We start from the raw sequence: 23,171 nt of genomic DNA, 5'->3' as shown, positions 1-23,171 counted from the left end.
CTTCAGAAAAGTCACCACATATGGATGAAATTACAGTATCACAATGTGTAAATGTGATTGAACACACAGAAAATGGGAAGAAGAATTCTAACGACAATAGCAACAATCGTGATCATGATACCTTAATTCAAAGGAAACATATTGAAAGCAGAGATGCAAATGTGAGTAATTCACATGATGTACAAGATGATGTTACACGCGGACACGATTCTACAGACACTTCGCGAATTGCCACCAACATTACACAGATGGACATGAGTACTCAACATACCAATGGAACGGATGTATCAAAACGAACATACAGTCAGTGTGTACAGGGAAATCACAGCGAGACGTCTTATACTACTCCCATTAGTGACGGGTGTAACCACGTGTCCACATCTCAGGAAAATAATCCTTCCAGGAATGAGAGCAAGACTTATGTTACTAGTTCCATTGTCAACAGATGTAACCCATCGTCCATATCTCAACCAACGGGAAACACTCCATCTAGAATTGTAGTTCATGTAGGCACAGATCAGTGTGCTGCAACGATGGATATACAGGAAAAGTTCCTTGCAGCTCCTGCCAAAGTCAGGACTGCAAGGTTCTATGTGGTCGGAATACACAAGAACAACACAGCAGAATCTGTGAGGCGTTTCTTGGAAAAGAAAGCTGTTACTGTTACCTACGTGAGATTGTTTAATCGTGATGAGAAGAGGACAGCATCAGCCCAGGTAAATGTCCTAGCCAAAGATAAAGATAAACTTGAAAGCAAAGACTTCTGGCCCGAAAATATTTTTATTAAGCCGTGGCTATCCCGCGAGCAATTCTGGCAACATATTAATGAAAGAAAGAACAATCAGATGACTTCCCCAGACTCAGAAACACCCGGACTACGTTGATAATGCCCTTGGACCATAACTGTCTTTCATTAATGTGTTGGAATGCTAGAGGCATCATGTCTAGCGTTCCTTATTTAAATGATTGCCTAAATGCTAACTGTGTGGATATCTGTGCAATAGCTGATCACCAGCTTCATGAATATAATCTGTGTTTTATGGATACTATTAACAATGACTACTTCTATATTGCCAAAGCACCTTCAGAACCAGAGCATTGTACTCGACGAGGCCTTCCTAGTGGTGGTACAGCATTACTTTGTAAGAAATCAATGAAGACTTTTATCAACGAAATCAACTTAGACTGTGATAGAATCTCTGGAATAGAACTGTCCTTTAAACATGATCACTCCATGTACATCTTCTGTGTATACCTGCCCCCATCAAACCGCCTTGAAGAACTTTATTCTTTTTATGTGGATAATCTAAAAGACATTTGTGATGCATATTCCTTGAAAGGCAGTGTAATAGTGATGGGAGATTTTAATGCCACTGCCCGTGGACCTAGGTACAATCCTGCTCTGAGCAGTCGTGATGGAATTCTGTCGAAATTCCTGACCAGTTCAAATTTGTCTCCTGTAAACATGCAATCTAATTGTGTTGGTCCGATATTTACCTTTCAAGCTTATAATGGAGGTCCAGTCTCTGCCGTCGATTATATAATGATCTCAGAAGACCTCAAAGGGCTAGTAACTACTGCTTGTGTAAAAGATGATAATCCATTCAACGTCTCTGATCACCATCCGGTTCTCTGCACAATTTCATATGACAAGATTCCGACAGATGACGACCAAGGAAATGTCTACACAAAATATTCATGGGATAAAGCACTAGAAGATGGATCTATCCAGGACTAAACATATGCAGTCTCACATCTTCTCTGGCCTATTTCTTGCCCCAAGGTTGGATGTACACATGATGATATAGACACCTATAGTGATCAGATAGTCCAGTGTCTAACAGAAGCAAGTGAAATGTATTTACATAAGAAAAGGTTTAAGAAATATCTTAAGCCATATTGGAAAGGTAAAGCTGATAACCTTCATAAGTTCATGTGGAACTGTAGAACTGAATGGATCAATGCTGGGCAACCCCGAGGAAGGGAACACAGCACTTTCAGATGCTATAAGGAAGCAAAAGATAAATTTAGATATGCTTTATCGGAGGCAGCAGCACAGTATGAAAATGAGTACTTTAAACAGATAGATGATTGTGGTGACCTAGATCAGAAGATGTTTTGGACTTTAATTCGACGTGGGAACAGAAAACAACAGATTGCATGCCTTGAAGCAGAAGGTGTGCAAACAAGAAATCCCCAAGAAATCTGTACCACCATGGCAAACCACATGAAACAGGTATCAAGCGACCAAGATGAGCTTCACTTTGATCAAGAGTTTAGGAAGCACACTGAGGCTCACGTGAAAAGGATACGTTTAGACATACAGAGCACTGATCAGTCATCAGTTGATCTACTAACAAGTCCAGGAGAAATAACGTCAATTTGCAAAACCCTAAAACGCAACAAGGCTGCTGGAATGGACAACATATTTTATGAACATCTTCTATATGGTGGAAAATACCTTACAAAGTGCTTGTCAGAACTCTTTAACCTCGTTATTACATCTGGATACATTCCTGCCCAATGGAAAAGAGGCACTATCATTCCGATATTCAAGGGAGGCAACAAATCTCACGTGTTACCGGATTCCTGTCGAGGGGTAACCCTATTGCCGGTTATATACAAGGTATTTGAAGTCATTGTAAGCAGAAGAATCCCACAGCTCACCAACAGTAAATCCTTTCCATGTATACAACAATGTGGTTTCCAGAAAGGCCTTTCCTCCAGTGACATCTCCTTTATTGTACAAGAATCAATACTTCATTATAAAGAGCGATCAGACGTCATCAACGTAGCTCTCCTAGACAGTTCAAAAGCGTTTGACACAGTATGGCACCAAGGACTTTTATACAAGCTGTATCATCTTGGAATCCCAGATGCACTGTGGAGGATATTTGACAATAGCTACAAGTTCCTCGAGAGCAGCGTCCTTGTTAATAACACAAGATGATACTGGTTTCCGTTATCAAGAGGTGTTCGGCAAGGAAGCGTCCTGTCGGCAAAACTCTACCTGTTATACATAGATGAACTGTTAAAGAAACTGTCCACCAGCAATCTTGGTGCAGTGATCTTGGATATCCATGTAATGGCACCCACTCAAGCGGACGATATAGCAATTGTTAGTCCAGTATCAGCAAATCTGCAGAAGATGGTGACCATCTGTGAAAGAAATAGTTCAGACTGGCGGTTTACCTTCTCTCCTTCCAAGAGCCAGATTGTCAGATATAGTGACAGAAAAGCAGCTGCTTCTAGTGTTGTACTCTATGGACGTGATATCCCAGTGACAAATGAGCTTAAGCACGTTGGTATTATATTGAACTCTGAATTTAACTCATGGGAGAGAACTCTGGAGAGCTGCTCGAAGATGAAAGCATCAGCCATGGCACTCGTCAAATCGGGACTGCATGAACGAGCTCTAAACCCCATGACAAGCTCAAAACTTATTAAGGCAGTTTGTATTCCAAAGGCTATGTTTGGGTGTGAACTCTGGTCGATGATTTCCAAGGCAGAAATTCTGGCTTAAGAAAGAGCACAGAGGTCCATTCTCAAAATGGCACAAGGACTTCCACGTCATACTAGGTCTGACATAGTTAATGCTCTTCTCGGCTGGCTCCCCATTGAATCATTTATCAACATCAGGAAGCTACTCTTTCTTGGCCACCTCTGTAACTGTTCTAATCATCTGCTTTCTAAGAAGGTTTTTATGACTCGTATCTTCATGTATATGCATAAGTGTTCGTCCACAAGTATGGGCTTTGTCCCAGACATATGTCACATCCTCGACAAGTACTCACTGTACTGTCATCTGGAGGCATTTCTTAGTTCTGGTACATTCCTGGAACGGAATATATGGAAAAGAACAGTCAAAGAAGCCGTGAATACTTTTGAAGTACGAGCATGGCGGGAAAGACTTTCATCAGACCCTGACACTGTGCACTTTAAGAGTATTCATCCGGATGTGACCCCACACGTGGCGTGGAGGATAGCTAGAGACTATCCTGAGCTAAAGGCAGCTGCCTGTTTTGTTGTCCACATGTGTGCGATGTGGAGACCGGGCAAATTACATGGTACCTGTACACATTGTGGTATTAACTACCATGACTTACTGACTCACGTACTTTGCCACTGTGTGAGTAAGGAAACAATAAGAGAGAACTTATGGTGTGACATTGTGTGTATAGGTCCCGTTGACATCAGCGTTGAACTCCACAGCAAATCAGACTATGATCTTGTAGCTTGTTTGTTGTCCTGTAAGCCACCTTTGGATACTGATCCAGATACCTGTCGCTCTTACTCACGAAGTGTAATTCGAGGACTCTACCGTTTTCAATATATGGACAGAACTTACTAAGAAAATCCGTTACCACAGTGGTATATGGTGGTATTCTCTGACAATGTAATTATTGTCATGTAATTATCTTTAATATTATACCTTGTAACTCTCCTATGGAGGAATAAAAGTATATATATATATATTTAGCTGTCCTTGCAGACGTTAGCCCAGTCTCTGCCGAGAAGAAGCTAGAGATTTTAGAAACCCAACTAACTCACTGATTTCACTGATTCGTTCTGATAAGTAGTGCCCCTTCTAACTATTCACTTATTATACCTCTTGTCAGTGTTCATTCACTTTATTCAGATGTATTGTAGGCCATAGGCCCATGATACAATGGTTACAGTGTGGTAATGGGAGTTGGAGATCCCAACAGACTTTGCCTTAGATTCATAGCTTTCAGAATATACATGGCTAGTTTCTTAACAGTAAATGGGTTGGTAGATGACATTAAAATATTGTACTTATGTCTTGTCGGGAACTCATAATAATGCAAGGATATATATTCTGACCTCAAAGCTTGATAACAATCACAAATTAAAATAAAGTGATACTCATCTTCGATATAACCATGTTTACAGACAGTACAAACTCTTTCTTCTCTAGGTTCCTTGTTATGTCTACCTGATTCAATTCTTAGATGATGAGAACTACATCTGAAACGTGCCATAATACTTCTAAATTTATCACATGATAGCCTTGTAATATACATTTCAACACCAAATGTTTGCTTATACAAAGAATAATAATATGATTTCGAACTTTCATGTATACCTGAATGCCAGTCTTGTTGGTGCGATAATTTTAGCCTCACAAAAAAATCCTTTATGAACAAAGGTATATTTGCAACACACTGTTGATCCCATATAAAACCAAATCCTGCTGACACAATTATGTGTCTTATTTTGGAAACCCAGTTTACTTTACCATTACTTACAGCTTGCAGTTGCATATTATAGCATTTCTTTACATATCTAGATTCTGGCATTTTCAAAATTTTGCACCAATATTTAACAACTCTTTTATAAGCATAAATGTATAGAGGATATCGGCCACATTCACCTCTTATAACGTGATTTGAGGTGGAGACCTTAACACCTAAAAAGCGCTTACAAGCCATCATGTGGATACTTTCAATATCATTACAAATTTCAGGACTCAGACCCCATATTTCTGCTCCATATAGCAAAATTGGGCTAATTTTGGTATCAAATATTTTAAAAAATAAATCAAAGGGTATGGGCTTAAAGTTGGACAGAGATTTCAGTATGCCACATAGTACTTTCTTAGCTTGTAGTGCTGCAACCTTAACATGTTTACCCCATGATAAAGTTCTTGTAAAAGATAAACCTAAATATTTGTACGAGGTTACACACTCAAGACTGGAACCATCAAAGTTCCATTTCTCATACTTTGATAAAACACCACCTTTTTTTAAAAACAATGACTTTAGTTTTTTCCAGATTAACACACAAATGGTAGGTATCACAAAAATATTTTAACGTATCAATACGTTTCTGGAGACCATAAACAGTGTCAGAAAGCAAAACAACATCATCTGCAAATAATAACAAAAATAGTTGAATAAGTTCAGGATGAAGCTGTATGCCTGTTGAACAAGATAATTCTATATCCATTGCCAACTCATTTATAAGCATAGAAAATAATAATGGACTTAAGACGCATCCCTGCCTTAAGCCAAGAGGACAATGAAATTCTTCAGAGAAAATATTATTTGACCTTACACTAGCCTTAACACACTGATATATAGACTTTAAAGAAAGTAAAAACTTGGTGGATACACCCTGCTGCATTAATATAGACCACAATTTAGACCGATCAACAAGGTCAAAAGCCTTTTTAAAATCTACAAATAATGCATAAATTTTGCCATGCTTTTTTGCTAAATAACGCTGAATGACTGCTTGTAAAATATAAATGTTGTCTATTGTACTATATTCTTTCCGAAAACCAGCTTGGGATTCCACAATTTTATCAATTTGCACTGGACCAAAAGGATAGCCTGTTATTTAAAAATTGAAGTATAAAGTTTACTAAATACACTCAATAAAGTTATTCCTCTATAATTATTGGGTAAGGAGGTATCACCTTTCTTATGTAATGGAATTATTATGCCAGTACACCAAGAATGTGGAAAGCTACCTGTGTCAAAAATAATATTAAAGACAAGTTCAATATATGGGACTAAAATATCCTGAGCAGCCACAAAGAACTCTGGTATTATATGATCCAACCCTGCAGACTTTGAACATTTAAGCTGTGAAATTGCTTTTAATATTTCCTCTCGGGAGATAGGTGAATCTAAAATATTCTTAGAGACATCATCAGTTAAGGTATTTCCACATGGTTTAACAACGTCATCAAAACACTCATTGTCAACTTCACTAGCATCTTCATGTGGGTCTGTCGAATAAACAGAACTATTAAACAAATCATTAAAATGCTCATACCACATGACTGTAGATATAGGTGATATATTATTACTAGATGATAAACAATCTCTCAATATTCTCCAAAAATCTTTAGCATTATTAATGTGTGACAATAATTTAACTTTAATCTTCTCGGCATACAGTCTCTTTTTGTTCCTAAGAATAGTTGTGTACAGATTACGGGCTGTAATAAAGTTCTGAAGAGATATATTGTCCCTGAGTTGTCTGAATACTTTCAAAAGTCTATCTCTTTCCATCCTGGAGTAAACACATTCCTTATCATACCAAGGTTGTGACTTCGGTTTTATGGACAGATCCCTTTTCATACAGTCAGCTGCGGAGCATATAGCTGTGGTAAGTTTGCTATAGCTGCATCAATATCAGTCATAGCTACATCAGAGCATGATATTAACATATTTAAAATACCTGGTGACATAAGGTTGTCCCTAAAATCAGACAGCTTGTCAGTGTCCCACATATATTTATAACTGGCACTTGCACCAGCACGTGCTTCTTGCCTCTCTACATGTGCTGCCGACTGAACACGTGATTGAAATGAACATGAGACCGGTAAGTGGGGGGATTCCCCTCTCGAGACAATGTTAAAGCTATCACACAAAGAAAACAGGTTGCTGGAAGCAATAATATAGTCAATCACACTTGCTCCTGTGGAACTGATATAGGTAAAATCACCTGTACCTGCATCACGACCCACTCTTCCATTTAATATATTCAGATTCAAAGTTGCACAGAGATCCAACAATTTTCGGCCATACTTGTTGATTTTTTTGTCACATGAATGCCTAGTAATATTGAGACTATCACACATAAAATCAAAGAAATTTATATTTAAGTGTTCGGCTATATCATCATTTACAAAATCCACATCTGTGCCTGTCCGAGCGTTAAAATCGCCACCAAGAATTATATCAACATCGCCCACTTTCTGCAGGACATCAAATAAATCTTCTTGAAATAAAGTGATACCACATCTACAGTTCTTACTGTCATACCATGACGACCCATCTGGGTTAATATAAACTGAACACAACAAGATATCTTTTTCATGAACAAATAAGGACTTATTAAATGAAATGAATACCGCATTTTCACCAATATGCACATACTTTATAAAAGATTTTAATGATTTTCTAATTAATAGTGAAATTCCGCCTGATAAACGTCCATACTGGGCAGTTTTGATAGCATTTACATTATAAGCAATGTAATCTGTGAATACATCCACAAATTCAATGTCTTTTACCCAAGTCTCTGTGAGTCCAATAATATCAAACGTATCGACAAAAGAAATGAATTTATTGTCCACTATCTTTGTCAACAATCCGCTGACATTCCAAAAAAGAAATTTTAGTCTTTGTGCACACTTGTCACAAACGTCACCATGGGCTCGGCCACACCCCTATTTCCTGGATCCTTCCTCATGGGGGTGCTGAGCGTGAGATCTAAGACGTCTACGACTTTCGTCACCACTGTTGGCGTTGGTGCGACTAGTATCACCACCTCCATGAACATTAGTAGACTCATTTGCAGATCCATCTTTCGAGGATGAATGACTATCACCTTCTTTAACAACCAGCCTTCCATATTTATAGTAGCCCACTTTATTGTTCTCTCTGAGCTTCTTTAGCACATTACGCTGTTTCATGGTAAGGTCATTAGAAATACCGATGAGATTCTTTCTAAGATTTTCTCTGAGACCTAAGGCCCAAACCTTGTCCTCTACATAAATGAACTTAGCAATCATTGGCCGAGGAGACTTGCTTGCTGATCCGGAACTCACAGATCCTAATCTGTGCGCTGCTGCAATGGAATCATGATTGATTTGTGGATCACCTGATTTAGAATTATTGTTTAATACTTCGCACACCATTTCCTTGCACTGTGGTGTAGATTCATGGGGCATCTCTGACATGCCATACAGTATCACGTTGTTCTTTCTGCTGTATTGTTCCTGTTTATCCAGTTCGTTCTCAACATAATCAAATCTCTCTTGCACATCTTTCAATTCACTAATAACACTTTCGTCACGTGACCTGTCTTCAAGTCTGTCTAATCTTCCAGCCACATCGTCAATATCAAGTCTCATAATATCATATGATGATTTTAGACATTCTAAGTCCGATTTAATCTCACAAAGTGAATCATTCACTTTGTTGGTATCGGACCGTAGTCCTTTAATTTCTTTCGACATGCTAGATATATCAGTCTTCATCGCTCTAATTTCTGACAAAAGTTCTCGTTGTAGCTTCTGTGTATCTAGATTTTTATCGCTATCATTTGGGCCTGGGTTTACCTCTATATCGCCACACAGAGTGAGAAAAATGCTACTAGCAAATTGTTCAAAGTCAATGTTTACCTTCTCAACGCATCTGGCAATTAGCCGAGGGAGTCCGTGCAATGTGGGGCCAATGCATACCTTGCCATGTGACAGAACAGCCTCACAACTGGTTTGATACACTGTTGCAGCAACTACTGATATGCTTAACAAGATTAGCACTGTGCACACAACTCGATACCGGAGCTCGAGGTCGTCTGTCCATGTTGTGTATGGGGTATACTGACCAAGATGGCGTCGTCCACCCTTCCCACATGGTTGTGCGAAGTTGCCGATACGGGCTCGCCAAAGCTCTGTTCCAATGCCCATTGTAGGGGTTTATTAGCTCTCTGGTGCACAACGGAACTTTTAGATGAATGTGTCAGTACTAGTGTTAGAAACATTTCAATGTTCTAAAACAGATAATTAAATAGTTGGTTCACATACGCATCGACCCGTTGGACGCGAACATTTCGCAATTTCATAAATATATTCCTGAAGTGGTCTAACGGGTTCATTTTGTGACACGTGTACGTAGCAAAAGTGTCAGTTTAATGCTTTGCCTTAAATATATGCAATATTTATTATTAAAGCAATACACAGACTTCTTTCTTTAGATACGCATGTATGTGTTTAAAACAACATCCTTGAAAGGGGCCCGGTGGAAATATTATCTGGGATGGTAGGAGGCAAGACGATTGTGTTGTATTGTTTTCCACTTACATGGAATTAACGTTTCACGAACGCCCGATATCATCACTATTTGATAGTGATTTATAAACACATGCTCACGATACAGTCGGAATGCTTTTAGCAGAGATTTTCTTTTGAATATGGAAATGATTGTGTCGCTTTTATTATGAAACTGTAGCATATTAAATATTTCACTAACATTGTTGGCGGGTGTTAGTGCAGTCAGTATAGACGCTTGAATTTCGAAATATACCATTTGAAGTTTGAATCCAACTGTCGACATATCCGATAACACACTCGCGAGTAATCAGAACCTCTCTTACTTTCTTAAACATATGTTCGAGTTCAAATTAATGAATTGAATTGTTTACAAATATCAAACGATGCTTGGAACCCATGTCGCCAATATCTTCTCTATCCAGAGAATATTTACCAGAAACAGTGTCAAAAGAAAACCAAATCACTCTATTGCGAAAAGCGTTTTTGTAAAACGATAGCCAATGAAGTGTGTTGATTGGTAAAACAATAAAGGATTATAGGGGGCGTCTCACAGGAAAGTGAGCGAAGCTCAAGGTGGTGAGCAGAGGTTTCAGCTCCACAGGATCCCAAACAACCAACCAGGTCGAAGGCTGGCATTCTAATAAAAGTAAGCGGGGTCCGACCAGACACTCATTCATAGACGGAACAAAAAGCTACAGAAACCCTGATCATGCCGCTGAATGCCGGGGGTAAGCCAAAGTATATTTACATTGCGTTCACATGAAGTTTATGCAAGGCAGAAGTAAAGATCATTTCATAAATAAATTGTGGACTTTTATCTTTTGAGGCCATGTCGCTGTCGAAGATAGTCAACCAGAGGCGAAAGAGAGGCTTTCCATACTTTCTTAGTATGGGATTAGTCTTAGGATTATACCAGGAAAGAGAACTGTGGAAGAGAGAACGTTCTCAACACTGGTGGAACAATGTCGTCAAACGATCATTTGATGATAAACTGTGGATCGATAACTTTCGCATGACACGCGAAACATTTTATGTTCTTTGCAAGGAACTACGGCCGTATTTTCCTGCACAGGATTTAATATGCTTACGTAAGCAAATAGAGAATCTGTTCACATGACCAGAAATACTCCAGGAGCATTTATACTTATACTTATGAGTAAATATACTTTTACTAGACCTCATCAGGTGTAGCAAATATACTTTTACTCATGTATCTTTACTCCTGGAGTACATTTACTCACGTAAGCAAATGCGTTCACATGCCACCATAAGAAAATTTACTTATGTAAGTATATACTCACATAAGTAAAAGTGTCCATGGGAATGGGGCTTTAGACTCAGTGCACATGTACTTAGTTCATATTTGTGTGTTCGGCAATGTCGATTCAAAGAGATCGTCGGTCGGGGAGACGGGTTAAAATTGTCGAGCTGGACCAGTCCACCTGAGTATATGGATGAGCTTTACAACCCTTCTTTTCCATGTTGGTGGTACCAGAGAAACCGGACGTTCTGATAAAAACATTTTTTTTCCACAGGCATGGTCTCTGGAGGAATAGCTTATTAGCTTCTTTTTGAAAGAGGTTAAAAGCTTCAGAATTAAACTGTCGAGCTAAAGAAAAGTATGGATATTTGAAAATTGGATTTGACTACAATTACAAACGTTATCAAAACGTCTCTTGTCTGAAAACGATCGCAAAAACACTGGTCCAAACCACAAGTATTTAATACATAACAATCAAGTATACCATTTCTTGTCTGTTTCATTTTAAGCCACCATCAAACAAGGGTGTATATTGTCTTTTGCCCTGCAGTTTATTTGATCAGATTGTGTTCCGCGTTGTGAGGATGCGAGGCTCGATAGTAGGCTATGTTGCACTTCATCACACTTCCATCCTCAAACTGACGACATTGAGTAACGCCAGCGTCGCTAACACGAACGCCCGGACGCTTGTAAACCCTTGCACGACTATCAGAGCTGTCCAGATGAAACTTGGACTCACCTGTGCACGGCATACATATCCTGTCCTTCGTCTTCTAAACTCAGACGCTGTCTATCGCGTGCCTGACGGCGACGTGGAGGCAGAGTCGAGCTTATCGCTGAACGGCGGGGCCGCAGGTTTCTGTTCCTTCAAACGGCTGCGTCCGGTTCTGCCACTGATTGATCTCAACCAAGTAATTTCCGAGCTTTTAAAGTGGCAGTTTTGATCGACGCACCAACCGAATATGGTTGCCACACGTGGACGACCGACCCATGGCAAGTTATGAGTGTTGTTGCCCTGCTGCAGAAAACGTTGATTTTCAGCAAACCGTGGCATTGCGTAAACGTTACTTGTTGTTAAAAATAAGCGTTTCACGAGTACCTGATAGCCAAACAATCATTGTGTGCTGTTTAACTTAAAACAATTTGTGTGAGTATCATACTCCCAACAAATACGCAAGCACCCAAAGTGTACGCCTTGCATTAACATGCACGTTCAAATTGTGAATCACGACCTTAAAATCGATATGTCTCCATCACAATGTGTATTGAACGATCCGTTATTTTATTCCAGAATACATTCATTTTGAACATCCGTGCCAGATGACCGCGGTTGAATATTTCAACTAACCGTTTTGTTTCACGTACTCGTGTGAGTAAAGTACTACATTACATGTTCATGTGTAAAGTTACATTTTTGGCAAAACAGAAACCTGTGATCTTTGTTTCGAATCCCAGTCTCGCCCTAACGATGACGCCAGACCCGCGCTCGGGGCTTCACTTCCGTGGTAAACAACTGCATCACTTCAAGCTCACATCTCATCTGTAAATCCGTGATGAAATACAATACAGATCAGACCAACTCACGCACAGATACAGAATTTTTATGTTTATATTTCACAACGATATTATATTTTGGCGCAGTATCCACTAACAGGTGAACTACAACATGATTCTCTACACAGCTGGACAAAATGGCACGTTGAAACGTGTGTGTGACTTTTGTTCTGAGGTCGCTGTTAGCAATATGAATGTAACGAAGGTGACATCAAGAATTGGTCACTTCCCATGTTGGGATTCGAACGCTGCACGTCGGCGCGACGAGGGGACGCCTTAACCACCTGGCTGTTCCACAGCCCCATTGTCAAGATGTATTGTCTGACGGGTAAACCTTAATTAATTAATTGCTTGTTGTGAGAGACGACTATGCTTGTCGTAAGAGGCAACTATGCTTGTTGTGAGAGGCGACTATGCTTGTCGTGAGAGGCGACTGTGCTTGTTGAGAGAGGCGACTATGCTTGTCGTAAGAGACGACTATCCTTGTCGTAAAAGGCGACTATGCTTGTTGTGAGAGGCGACTATGCTTGTTGTGAGAGGCGACTATGCTTGTTGTGAGAGGCGATTATGCTTGTTGTAAGAGCCGACTATGCTTGTTGTGAGAGGCGACTATGCTTGTGGTAAGAGGCGACTATGCTTGTGGTAAGAGGCGACTATGCTTGTTGTGAAAGGCGACTATGCTTGTTGTGAGAGGCGACTATGCTTGTTGTGAGAGGCGACTATGCTTGTTGTGAGAGGCGACTATGCTTGTTGTGATAGGCGACTATGCTTGTCGTAAGAGGCAACTATCCTTTTTGTGAGAGGCGACTATGCTTGTTGTGAGAGGCGACTATGCTTATGGTGAGAGGCGATTATGCTTGTTGTGAGAGGCGACTATGCTTGTTGTGAGAGGCGACTATGCTTGTTGTGAGAGCCGACTATGCTTGTTATGAGAGGCGACTATGCTTGTGGTAAGAGGCGACTATGCTTGTGGTAAGAGGCGACTATGCTTGTTGTAAGAGGCGGCTATGCTTGCTGTAAGAGGCGACTATGCTTGTTGTGAGAGGCAACTATGCTTGTCGTAAGAGACGATTATGCTTGTTGTGAGAGGCGACTATGCTTGTCGTAAGAGACGACTATCCTTGTCGTAAGAGGCGACTATGCTTGTTGTGAGAGGCGACTATGCTTGTTGTGAGAGGCGACTATGCTTGTCATGAGAGGCGACTATGCTTGTTGTGAGGGGCGACTATGCTTGTCATGAGAGGCGACTATGCTTGTTGTAAGAGGCAACTATGCTTGTTGTGAGAGACGACTATGCTTGTCGTAAGAGGCGACTATGCTTGTTGTGAGAGGCGACTATGCTTGTCGTGAGAGGCGACTGTGCTTGTTGTGAGAGGCGATTATGCTTGTTGTAAGAGCCGACTATGCTTGTTGTGAGAGGCGACTATGCTTGTGGGAAGAGGCGACTATGCTTGTGGTAAGAGGCGACTATGCTTGTTGTGAAAGGCGACTATGCTTGTTGTGAGAGGCGACTATGCTTGTTGTGAAAGGCGACTATGCTTGTCGTAAGAGGCAACTATCCTTTTTGTGAGAGGCGACTATGCTTGTTGTGAGAGGCGACTATGCTTATGGTGAGAGGCGATTATGCTTGTTGTGAGAGGCGACTATGCTTGTTGTGAGAGGCGACTATGCTTGTTGTGAGAGCCGACTATGCTTGTTATGAGAGGCGACTATGCTTGTTGTGAGAGGCGACTATGCTTGTCGTAAGAGGCGACTATGCTTGTTGTGAGAGGCAACTATGCTTGTCGTAAGAGACAATTATGCTTGTTGTGAGAGGCGACTATGCTTGTTGTGAGAGGCGACTATGCTTGTCGTGGGAGGCGACTATGCTTGTTGTTAGAGACGACTATGCTTGTCGTAAGAGGCGACTATGCTTGTTGTGAGAGGCGACTATGCTTGTTGTAAGAGACGACTATGCTTGTTGTAAGAGGCGACTATGCTTGTCGTAAGAGGCAACTATCCTTTTTGTGAGAGGCGACTGTGCTTGTTGTGAGAGGCGACTATGTTTGTGGTGAGAGGCGATTATGCTTGTTGTGAGAGGCGACTATGCTTGTTGTGAGGGGCGACTATGCTTGTTGTGAGAGGCGACTATGCTTGTTATGAGCGGCGACTATGCTTGTTGTGAGAGGCGACTATGCTTGTGGTAAGAGGCGACTATGCTCGGGTAAGAGGCGACTATGCTTGTTGTAAGAGGCGACTATGCTTGTTGTGAGAGGCGACTATGCTTGTCGTAAGAGACGACTATGCTTGTTGTGAGAGGCGACTATGCTTGTTGTGAGAGGCGACTATCCTTGTCGTAAGAGGCGACTATGCTTGTTGTGAGAGGCGACTATGCTTGTGGTAAGAGGCGACTATGCTTGTTGTGAGAGGCGACTATGCTTGTCGTAAGAGACGACAATGCTTGTTGTGAGAGCCGACTATTCTCGTCGTAAGAGGCGACTATGCTTGTTGTGAGAGGCGACTATGCTTGTTGTGAGAGGCGACTATGCTTGTCGTAAGAGGCGACTATGCTTGTTGTGAGAGGCGACTATGCTTGTTGTTAGGGGCGACTAACAGAATCGGGTGGTCAGACTCGGTGGCTTGGTTATTCCAAGTATCCCAATTGCTGGTATGGAATATTTGATTTAAACATATTTATTTTCACACAAAAATATGAAAATGGATTGATAAACAAGTGAAATGTGTCAATACCCACCATAACACACAATGCATGATACAAATAATACACCAGGGAAGGTTGAAAGTAATCAAATCATATGACGAAATATTTGCTACTTTCAATCGTTTTGTGCTGTAAGTGTTTCTATTTGACGGTAACTAAGGGGCGGTCGGGTCGCCTGGTGGTTAAAGCGTTCGCTCGTTACGCCGAAGACCCGGGTTCGATTCACAACATGGGCACAATGTGTGAAGTCCATTTCTAGTGTCCCCCGCCGTGATATTGCTGGAATATTGCTAAAAACAGCGTAAACCCAACCTTACTCACTGACGGTAACTAGTAACTGAAGGTCTTCTCTTCATTTCACGCCACTTCATCATGTCCATCACTTTATAGGTATCCAGATCCCATATTACCCAGCCGTGAGAACAGTATATAGAAATGAGCCTACTGGGTCTAACACAATATAGTACTCTAACTAGTACTGTAAAATTAGTAACTGAACCTATTTTACCTTCACAATATCCACCATACGTTGTGTTACTGATTGTAACGATGGAGCGACGGCGTCAGAGGGAGAAGTAGAGCTGAGGGCGATCATGGACAGACTTAATGTCTCTTCTCGCCCAACGTAGAACTGTAATACTTCAAATACCCAAACACATTGCATATTGCTTAATAAAAGGCGACCGCCTCCGTGGTCTAGTGGTAGAGCGTCCGCCCGGAGAGCGGAAGGTCCGGGGTTCGATCCCCGGCCGGGTCATACCAAAAGACGTTAAAAGATGGTACTTGTTGTTACCGTCTGGCGCTCGACATTAAGGGGCTAAAACAAGGACTGGTCGGCTCGGAGTCAGTATACTGTGTCTTAGTTGGGTATCCATGTTAAACCGCGGCATGATATCTCAGTGTGCTAGCACTATAAATCAGCATCAGTCGGGACTAGTACAAGCAGCCACACACACACATACACGTGCATGCACGTCGCTATATAACCGCAATAATCTTGGACGCGACGTTAAACCCAATTTCACCTTACCTTATGAAAGGCAGTGGTTTATTGTTATATGGTTGTAACAGTTTCAAATACTGAGGTAACAGTTTCAGAACAGGGGTATAAAACAGACAACAATAGTGAAGTCCAAACTAACACGCCTACTGGTCAAGAGTCAACTGGAATGACGCATGTATTCAATAAGAAGGCAAATAATCATTTGTATGTTTACAAAGATGTATTGAAAACGTTTTCTTCCTTATAAACGCAATCAGCTGACTGAGATGAAAAAGTTAACTGAGCTGTCTGTACACGTACATTGTATGTCTGTGATGATGTTTGTTGAACCATCACTGTCGTTACTTAGTAGGAATGGTTGACATTCACATCAAAGTGTGCCAATCACAGACAAGAAATCAATATAATCTGGTGTTGTGTGTGTTGTTAGCTGTTAACATGACCAAACTAAGTGGGCTAATGACTGACCTGTCAATTATGCGCCATTAACCGGAGCGGTGTTGTGAGAAGCACAGTAAATATGTAGGTAAATAGACAGTTCTATACAAATCACACTTACTTTCCATGCAACGATTACCTGGTCGTTTGTCAGTGCCACGTCACAAACGGGCCGCAAACAACTTAACATCAAGTGAGGTTTAATGAGTCCAAGGTAGGGAATTATATCTGTTTACTACCGATGACACGTTAATAAATTGCGTTGATGCGTAATGTTGCCTCACCTGAAATATTTCCAATTCTGTGTAATATGTATGACAAGAGTCATGCAGATCAGGGCTAATGAAGGCTGTGAAACCAGTAATCGGCCAGCTGATATGATCATGGGAAGGAATTATTTAGTATATAATCAGTTGAATAAACAACACTCAACATGTAGCTCCCCAGTATCGTTTTCTGGCCAGTGAGGCCGCCCACAACAGACTTATAATAATAATAATAATAATATTAATATTAATATTAATAATCATATGCAGACCTCGTTTTCGAAATGGCGCGCTTGCGTCCCAAGTATCAAGTTGTCCGACTCCACATTGTTCTTGGTGCCTTAGGTTTGGTACCTCCCAATCTGTTGACTGACATTGGGAGAGTACCCGGGTTTGCTGCCAGGAATACAGCCCTTCTGACAATCTGGGTAATGCAGAAGGCTGCAGTGTTGGGAGTCTTCACATTCTCCGAAAAGTTCTGGGTGTGTTTGACTAGGCAGCGCTTCCTAGGAGAAGTCCCATTCGCTGTCTGGGTTGCGTGTAGAGGGGGCAAGGGCCCCGAGCTGATAACGAGCCTGACTGTGCCAGGATCACCCAAACCCTCTTTGGTGCGTTTTGTACTTTAATCTGTAAATAATAATTATAAGCTAGGTTCTTTAAAAAAGAAATTAGTTTCTTTTATAATACTTTTATATTGCTGGTAAGTAAAGGGATTATGCCTCAGATTTTATCAGAAAGAAACCAAATGTTCGCTGGAGTTTCTGGATGTCCTGCAGGAAATCTACAAACTGTCAGACAAACACATGTCAAGTCTTGAAGCAGTCTAGTGTGTCAGCTCTACAAACCGTCAGACAAACAGATGTCAAGTCTTGAAGCAGTCTAGTGTGTCAACTCTACAAACTGTCAGACAAACACATGTCAAGTCTTGAAGCAGTCTAGTGTGTCAGCTCTACAAACCGTCAGACAAACAGATGTCAAGTCTTGAAGCAGTCTAGTGTGTCAACTCTACAAACTGTCAGACAAACACATGTCAAGTCTTGAAGCAGTCTACTGTGTCAGCCCCTAGGAACCTCTTCGTCTTCTGGTTGCAGGGTCTCAGGTCCTGGGGTTTACTTTCGAGGCAGAAAGCCGGCTTCGGACTGACCTGTTGACCAATTACTCCTTGAAGGTTCGTCCACTGAGTGTCACGGACGTCGGACTCGCCTTCAACATCATTACGGTTAACGATCTGGTGAGTCGAATTATTAGCGTTGTACCCTTTTTAGGAACATTAAATTATTGTATTGTTCATTAGCTTCAACTTTAATTCAGCAGCCTTTGGATGACGGGATATTTGATGTCCAACTCACAAGGTGGACAACGTGAAGTACATCGTTGTTACTTGACAGCCGGAGGCCCACAACACATAACGTTTATAGTTCATCCGCCATGTTCACGAAAAGATACATCCTTTTTATTGATCATCTATCATGTCCACTGACCGATACACTTCTTTCTTCAAAAGTCTTCTCATTTTCGAAGATATTAAATTACCTGTTATTTAATTTGGATGAATACTAGTCCCCGAATCCTTCCTACACGTTTATCTATTTTGCAATTAAGATTCAAGCCAATACAAAGTTTTACATTTCAAGTATCCTTTGCACAGATATGGTTGTGTTCTGTACGTAGGTTATGGCGAAATGTCTGCTCATTTTCATGTGTTGTGGTTAAAGCGTTCGTCACAGAAGCCCGGAGTGTGGTTCCACACAATTCCCCAAAGAGGGAGACCATTTGAGGTGTGGGGAAATTTTAGCCCCAAATGCTTAAAACAGTTTGAAAGAAACCCTGGCCTGTATTAACAAGTGGCTTGTTGTTCACGGATAGAAGGTTGACCAATGTTGCGGTTACCGTTTTTTCTGCGATATATCCTGCAATGTGTTTCTTTTCTTGTGCAGGTGACCCGGACTCAGACGTTTTCCGTGTCAGGCTACTTCACAGTGGTAAGTTGCACTCGGAACAGTGTGCAGCAGCAGCAAGTGTTAGTGGTACCCACCCTATATATTTGACAAGAAAATGAAACATCGCATAGCGAGTTGTACATTGTGTCCAAATGATGCTTCCATGCATTTGAATTTTGAGAAAAAATACTTTTACCTAAAAGCACGAGAATGCGAGAACGTGAGAACGCGATTTTTTTGCAAGATCTCCTGATGTCTTATACCGCCATTCGTATCTATTTTATAGCTTGTTTCCAAAGTTTGATCCCGCGATAACGCGAGATGACCCTCACATTATTCCATAATTTACAGATGCACTGTTCTTCTGTGAATATTACTTACTGCTCGTGGTTTCTGTCGACCATTGAATGTGGCCATGTACCGTTACAGGGTGAACGAATCCACCTCTAATAAGGCAGATGTATGGTTCATATAGTGAGTGAGTGAGTGAGTTGGGTTTAACGCTGTATTGAATAGTATTCCAGTTATATTACAGCAAGTCAACTTGTGGCAGGAAAGCCTGAAGCGATGCAGGTATCAGACGTTTACCTCTTTGGTGAAATCAACGTGCACGGGTATGGTGCTAACAAACCAGGAAACATAATGGGGGCGAGTGGGGATTTGAACCCACAATCATGGGTTGTGAAGAAGGGAACTATGGACATGTATGTATGTATGTATGTATGTATGTATGTATGTATGTATGTATGTATGTATGTATGTATGTATGTATGTATGTATGTATGTATGTATGTATGTATGTATGTATGCATGCATGCATGCATGCATGCATGCATGTAATTGATGTGTATGTTGGCGGGAATTCGGTACGCACGTTTTACTTCCAAGGGCTAGGTGTTTGTATCATGATCTATGCGTTATGTTAACTTGTACCTCGATGGTTAGCATAGTACCACTAATAAATGTAATGATTTAGAAATATTACAAGTTACACGGACCACTGCAGAAAGAAACATTTAAATTAAGACGAGGTGTTTTAATCTGTAAGCTACTCGGATCCGTTGGTGTTTGTTCGAATTCAGATTTAGCTCGATTGTGATCTTTCGCTCGTGATCATAATGAGCACTCCTGATGACCCAGGAACCATTCCAAAACGTGATCTAGACTTCGCCTGGCGTGTTCTGTGTCGAAGTATGGAAGTTATGATAGTCGTAGAGCTTAAATCGCATTGTGAAAAGGCTCTCGTGCTGGGTTTCTTCTCACCTAAAAGGGACCATCACTTTTGAATCTACGAGTTGAAACACATGTTATCTGGAGGCAGTGGTTACCCTCACAACAGAGTGAAAACCGTTTAACTCTCTGCACTAATTACTACATCTACATCGAGTCTGACCTCGGTGAGCAACGTGTCCTTCTACCTGCCACGTGGAATGTCACTATGTGGTTTTACCTCTGTTAAAACTCTTGCAATGCAATTGGTTAATCCGCACCACTTGACGAAACAATGCATTTCAATTTAGAGACCCAAATCACGTGACCGACACTCGAATATTTATTCGTCACATGACTGACCTGTCAGATATAGTCTCGTATGCTAGTTATCAAGATATCGTCTTGAAGAAACATGTCACGGTTCGTAGACTACTGTAATGAAAGACTGGACAGTTTAAAGACTTCATAAACTTTTAAGTGAATTTCCGTATAACAAAACGAATGATTGCTTTTGACGAGGTAAACATTCGAAAACCCGAACCCAAGGACACCAAACATAGTTCTTTCAACAGGAAGCAAAAACGGGGTTTTTTCAGTGTTTCTTGAACAGGTGTCTCCCTTGTTAACCTCTTTAAGCCATCGTTAATTATATCTTTGAAACCCCGGTTGATGCAAGATGAGTTGATGCAAGAAGAATATCGGATACTCATTTATTACTTGCCCGTGAAGAGATCACCCGTTTAATAAACATACAGCTTTATTACACATTGTGTAATACCAAAACGCGTGCTTATGAACTCTCGGAACACGTTTTACGAACCAATATTGAAAGCTCTCAACATCCCTTGGCTTATTCAACGACATTGCGTGTGGAGTTGATAGATCACTGAGAGGAGCTTATGCACACTCGATGACCCCAGCAACCTTGTTGCTAGGCTGACGTCACATGGCATTGTTTCGCCGATGGATCTTGCATCAAAATTCCACAAATTACGTCATCGGGTATTGTGACGTTATTGAAAACTTTGAGGTGCAAGGCCCGTTCCACAAGGCGATCGTATTGTAGCGCAACGACAGTCGTTGGTCTAAGTTAAAGTATGTGAGATGCGAAAGTCTTAGCCCTACGATAATTTTGTGAATTCTAAAGGTAGACCCGTTTTATGGTATGAAATTCATACATTTCAACTTTTGACGTGTTTGAAGTATTATTCTGTTAAACTCAATTGGACTATGTCGTGGATCATGTAGGTGTCAGCCTATTCATACTCCACAGTATAATTCAAAAAACGTTATAAATATAAATTGCTAGTAATAAATAAAATACTAAACTCGCTCACGTTTAAAACCAATTTTAAACTCGTGAATAGTTGTGGTATCTGACTCGCTTTCGCTCGTCAGATACCACAACTATTCACTCGTTTCATAAAATTGGTATTACACGGGAGCTCGTTTAGTATTCTATATTTCTGTGGTAGCCCACATATACTGACTCATGTATTGTATTTTGCCAAGGTATGGAACGACACACGCCTGGAATGGAACACTACAAAGTACGACGACATTATGTTCATCTTTTCCGATGAAACTGAAATATGGCGACCCTCGCTCGTGGTAAAAAACGCGTAAGTTATTCGAATCATTATATCTGGAATACTGTTAAGCATCCACGAAGGTAAAGAATTACACCATTTCACAATTAATGTTAATTATTCAATGTCAATGATGATTATGCAACATGCAACTCATGTATTCTTCAAAATCTTTAGGCATCTAATTTCCATCTTTAAATCCTCTGTGTTGCAATGTGTATTTATTCACTGTAAACATGGCACGAAAGTAGTATAGGTAATAGGGGTTCTGGCTCACTTCCACTGGAGCCGGATTTATATACTGCTACTACAGGGGAAATTTTTTATGCCAAAATGACTATGCGATTCAACGATAGTCATGAGTTGTATTAAACGAAACATCAATATTAATTAATAATGGATAAAATTTACTATAGCCCACGAGGATATTGGAAAGGTGAAGGAGCAATAAAAAAATTAGCCACCGCGGCTAAGGTATCTAAAGATGTGGCCAAGGATTGGTTAAAGAAGAAGAAGGATTTCAGAGGCACAAAGATGGCAAAAAGGCGGAGAGCATGCAGCAGGTTTTTTAGCTGCAGCTTCAATCACACAGTAATCAGCCGATTGGTGAGACAACATGGTGAAACCAATTCTGTGGATGGTCTTCCACTGTCAGGACGACCTCCTGCGACGTCACAGAGTTAAGACTGCTTCGATTAGTACCACGACAGGACTGTCTACAATGGCTACCCAGTCCACTTCTGCCACCAGAACCTTGAGTGACCGAATGTGAGCAGCGTGAATGGCGCCTAGGGGGATCGTCAAGCGCACCCTACTGCCAGATCGCCATCAGGGCTTACCTTTGGCACGGTGTTTAACTCGACGGACTTGGTATGTGAGTACCTGGTGGACCCCCTCGTTCTGACGAATGCTCCATGTCACGGATGACAACTGGTGACTTGGCTGCACAGGAATGCGGCTTCGATACCCAGGATACGCGATACATCAAGACACCTGTGCCGTGTAGGGCGTCTCGGTGATGATTGGGGGAGGTCTTCACACGATTGCAAGTTTGACCTGTTTATCCTACAAGTCAACCTCACAGGTAGTCAGTACGTTCGAGATGTCCTGCAACCAGACACCGTTCCCGGGCAGCCTACCAGAACAACGCTGTAATTGTCTCTGCCTGAACCCGCCTTAAATCTTAAGATCTGATCGACAGGAATACTTGGGTGTCGTATACAGGCACTGTCACCTGTAAAACGTGTGCGGGATTTGGAAGCAGCTTTGCATCGCGAGTTGCGAGTTGCCCTTTCAGTAGTTCCGACGTCTGGCCGAAGAGATGAGACACGGGTTGGAGACCGTCATCCGGGCACGTGGCGGGTTTACTCTCGAATGAACGTGTGTAATCCGG

At 41.2% G+C, this 23,171-nt stretch overlaps 1 protein-coding gene across 1 annotated transcript in view; it reads left to right on the top strand.

The window, feature by feature from the left end:
• LOC124149899 (neuronal acetylcholine receptor subunit alpha-7-like) overlaps positions 1-23,171 on the top strand; it is a 31,476-nt gene that overhangs the window by 7,408 nt on the left and 897 nt on the right. Inside the window, exons 2-4 of the mRNA XM_048382376.1 lie at positions 18,129-18,268; positions 18,975-19,019; positions 21,702-21,811. Coding sequence (XP_048238333.1) covers positions 18,129-18,268; positions 18,975-19,019; positions 21,702-21,811 — 295 coding nt within the window. The remainder of the gene's footprint in view (positions 1-18,128; positions 18,269-18,974; positions 19,020-21,701; positions 21,812-23,171) is intronic.

This window comes from Haliotis rufescens, unplaced genomic scaffold, assembly GCF_023055435.1.
Source record: "Haliotis rufescens isolate VD_foot unplaced genomic scaffold, xgHalRufe1.0.p SCAF_4, whole genome shotgun sequence".
Lineage (NCBI taxonomy): Eukaryota > Metazoa > Mollusca > Gastropoda > Lepetellida > Haliotidae > Haliotis > Haliotis rufescens.
The sequence above is the reverse complement of the archived record's forward strand: the minus strand, read 5'-3'. Positions and strand labels throughout refer to the sequence as shown.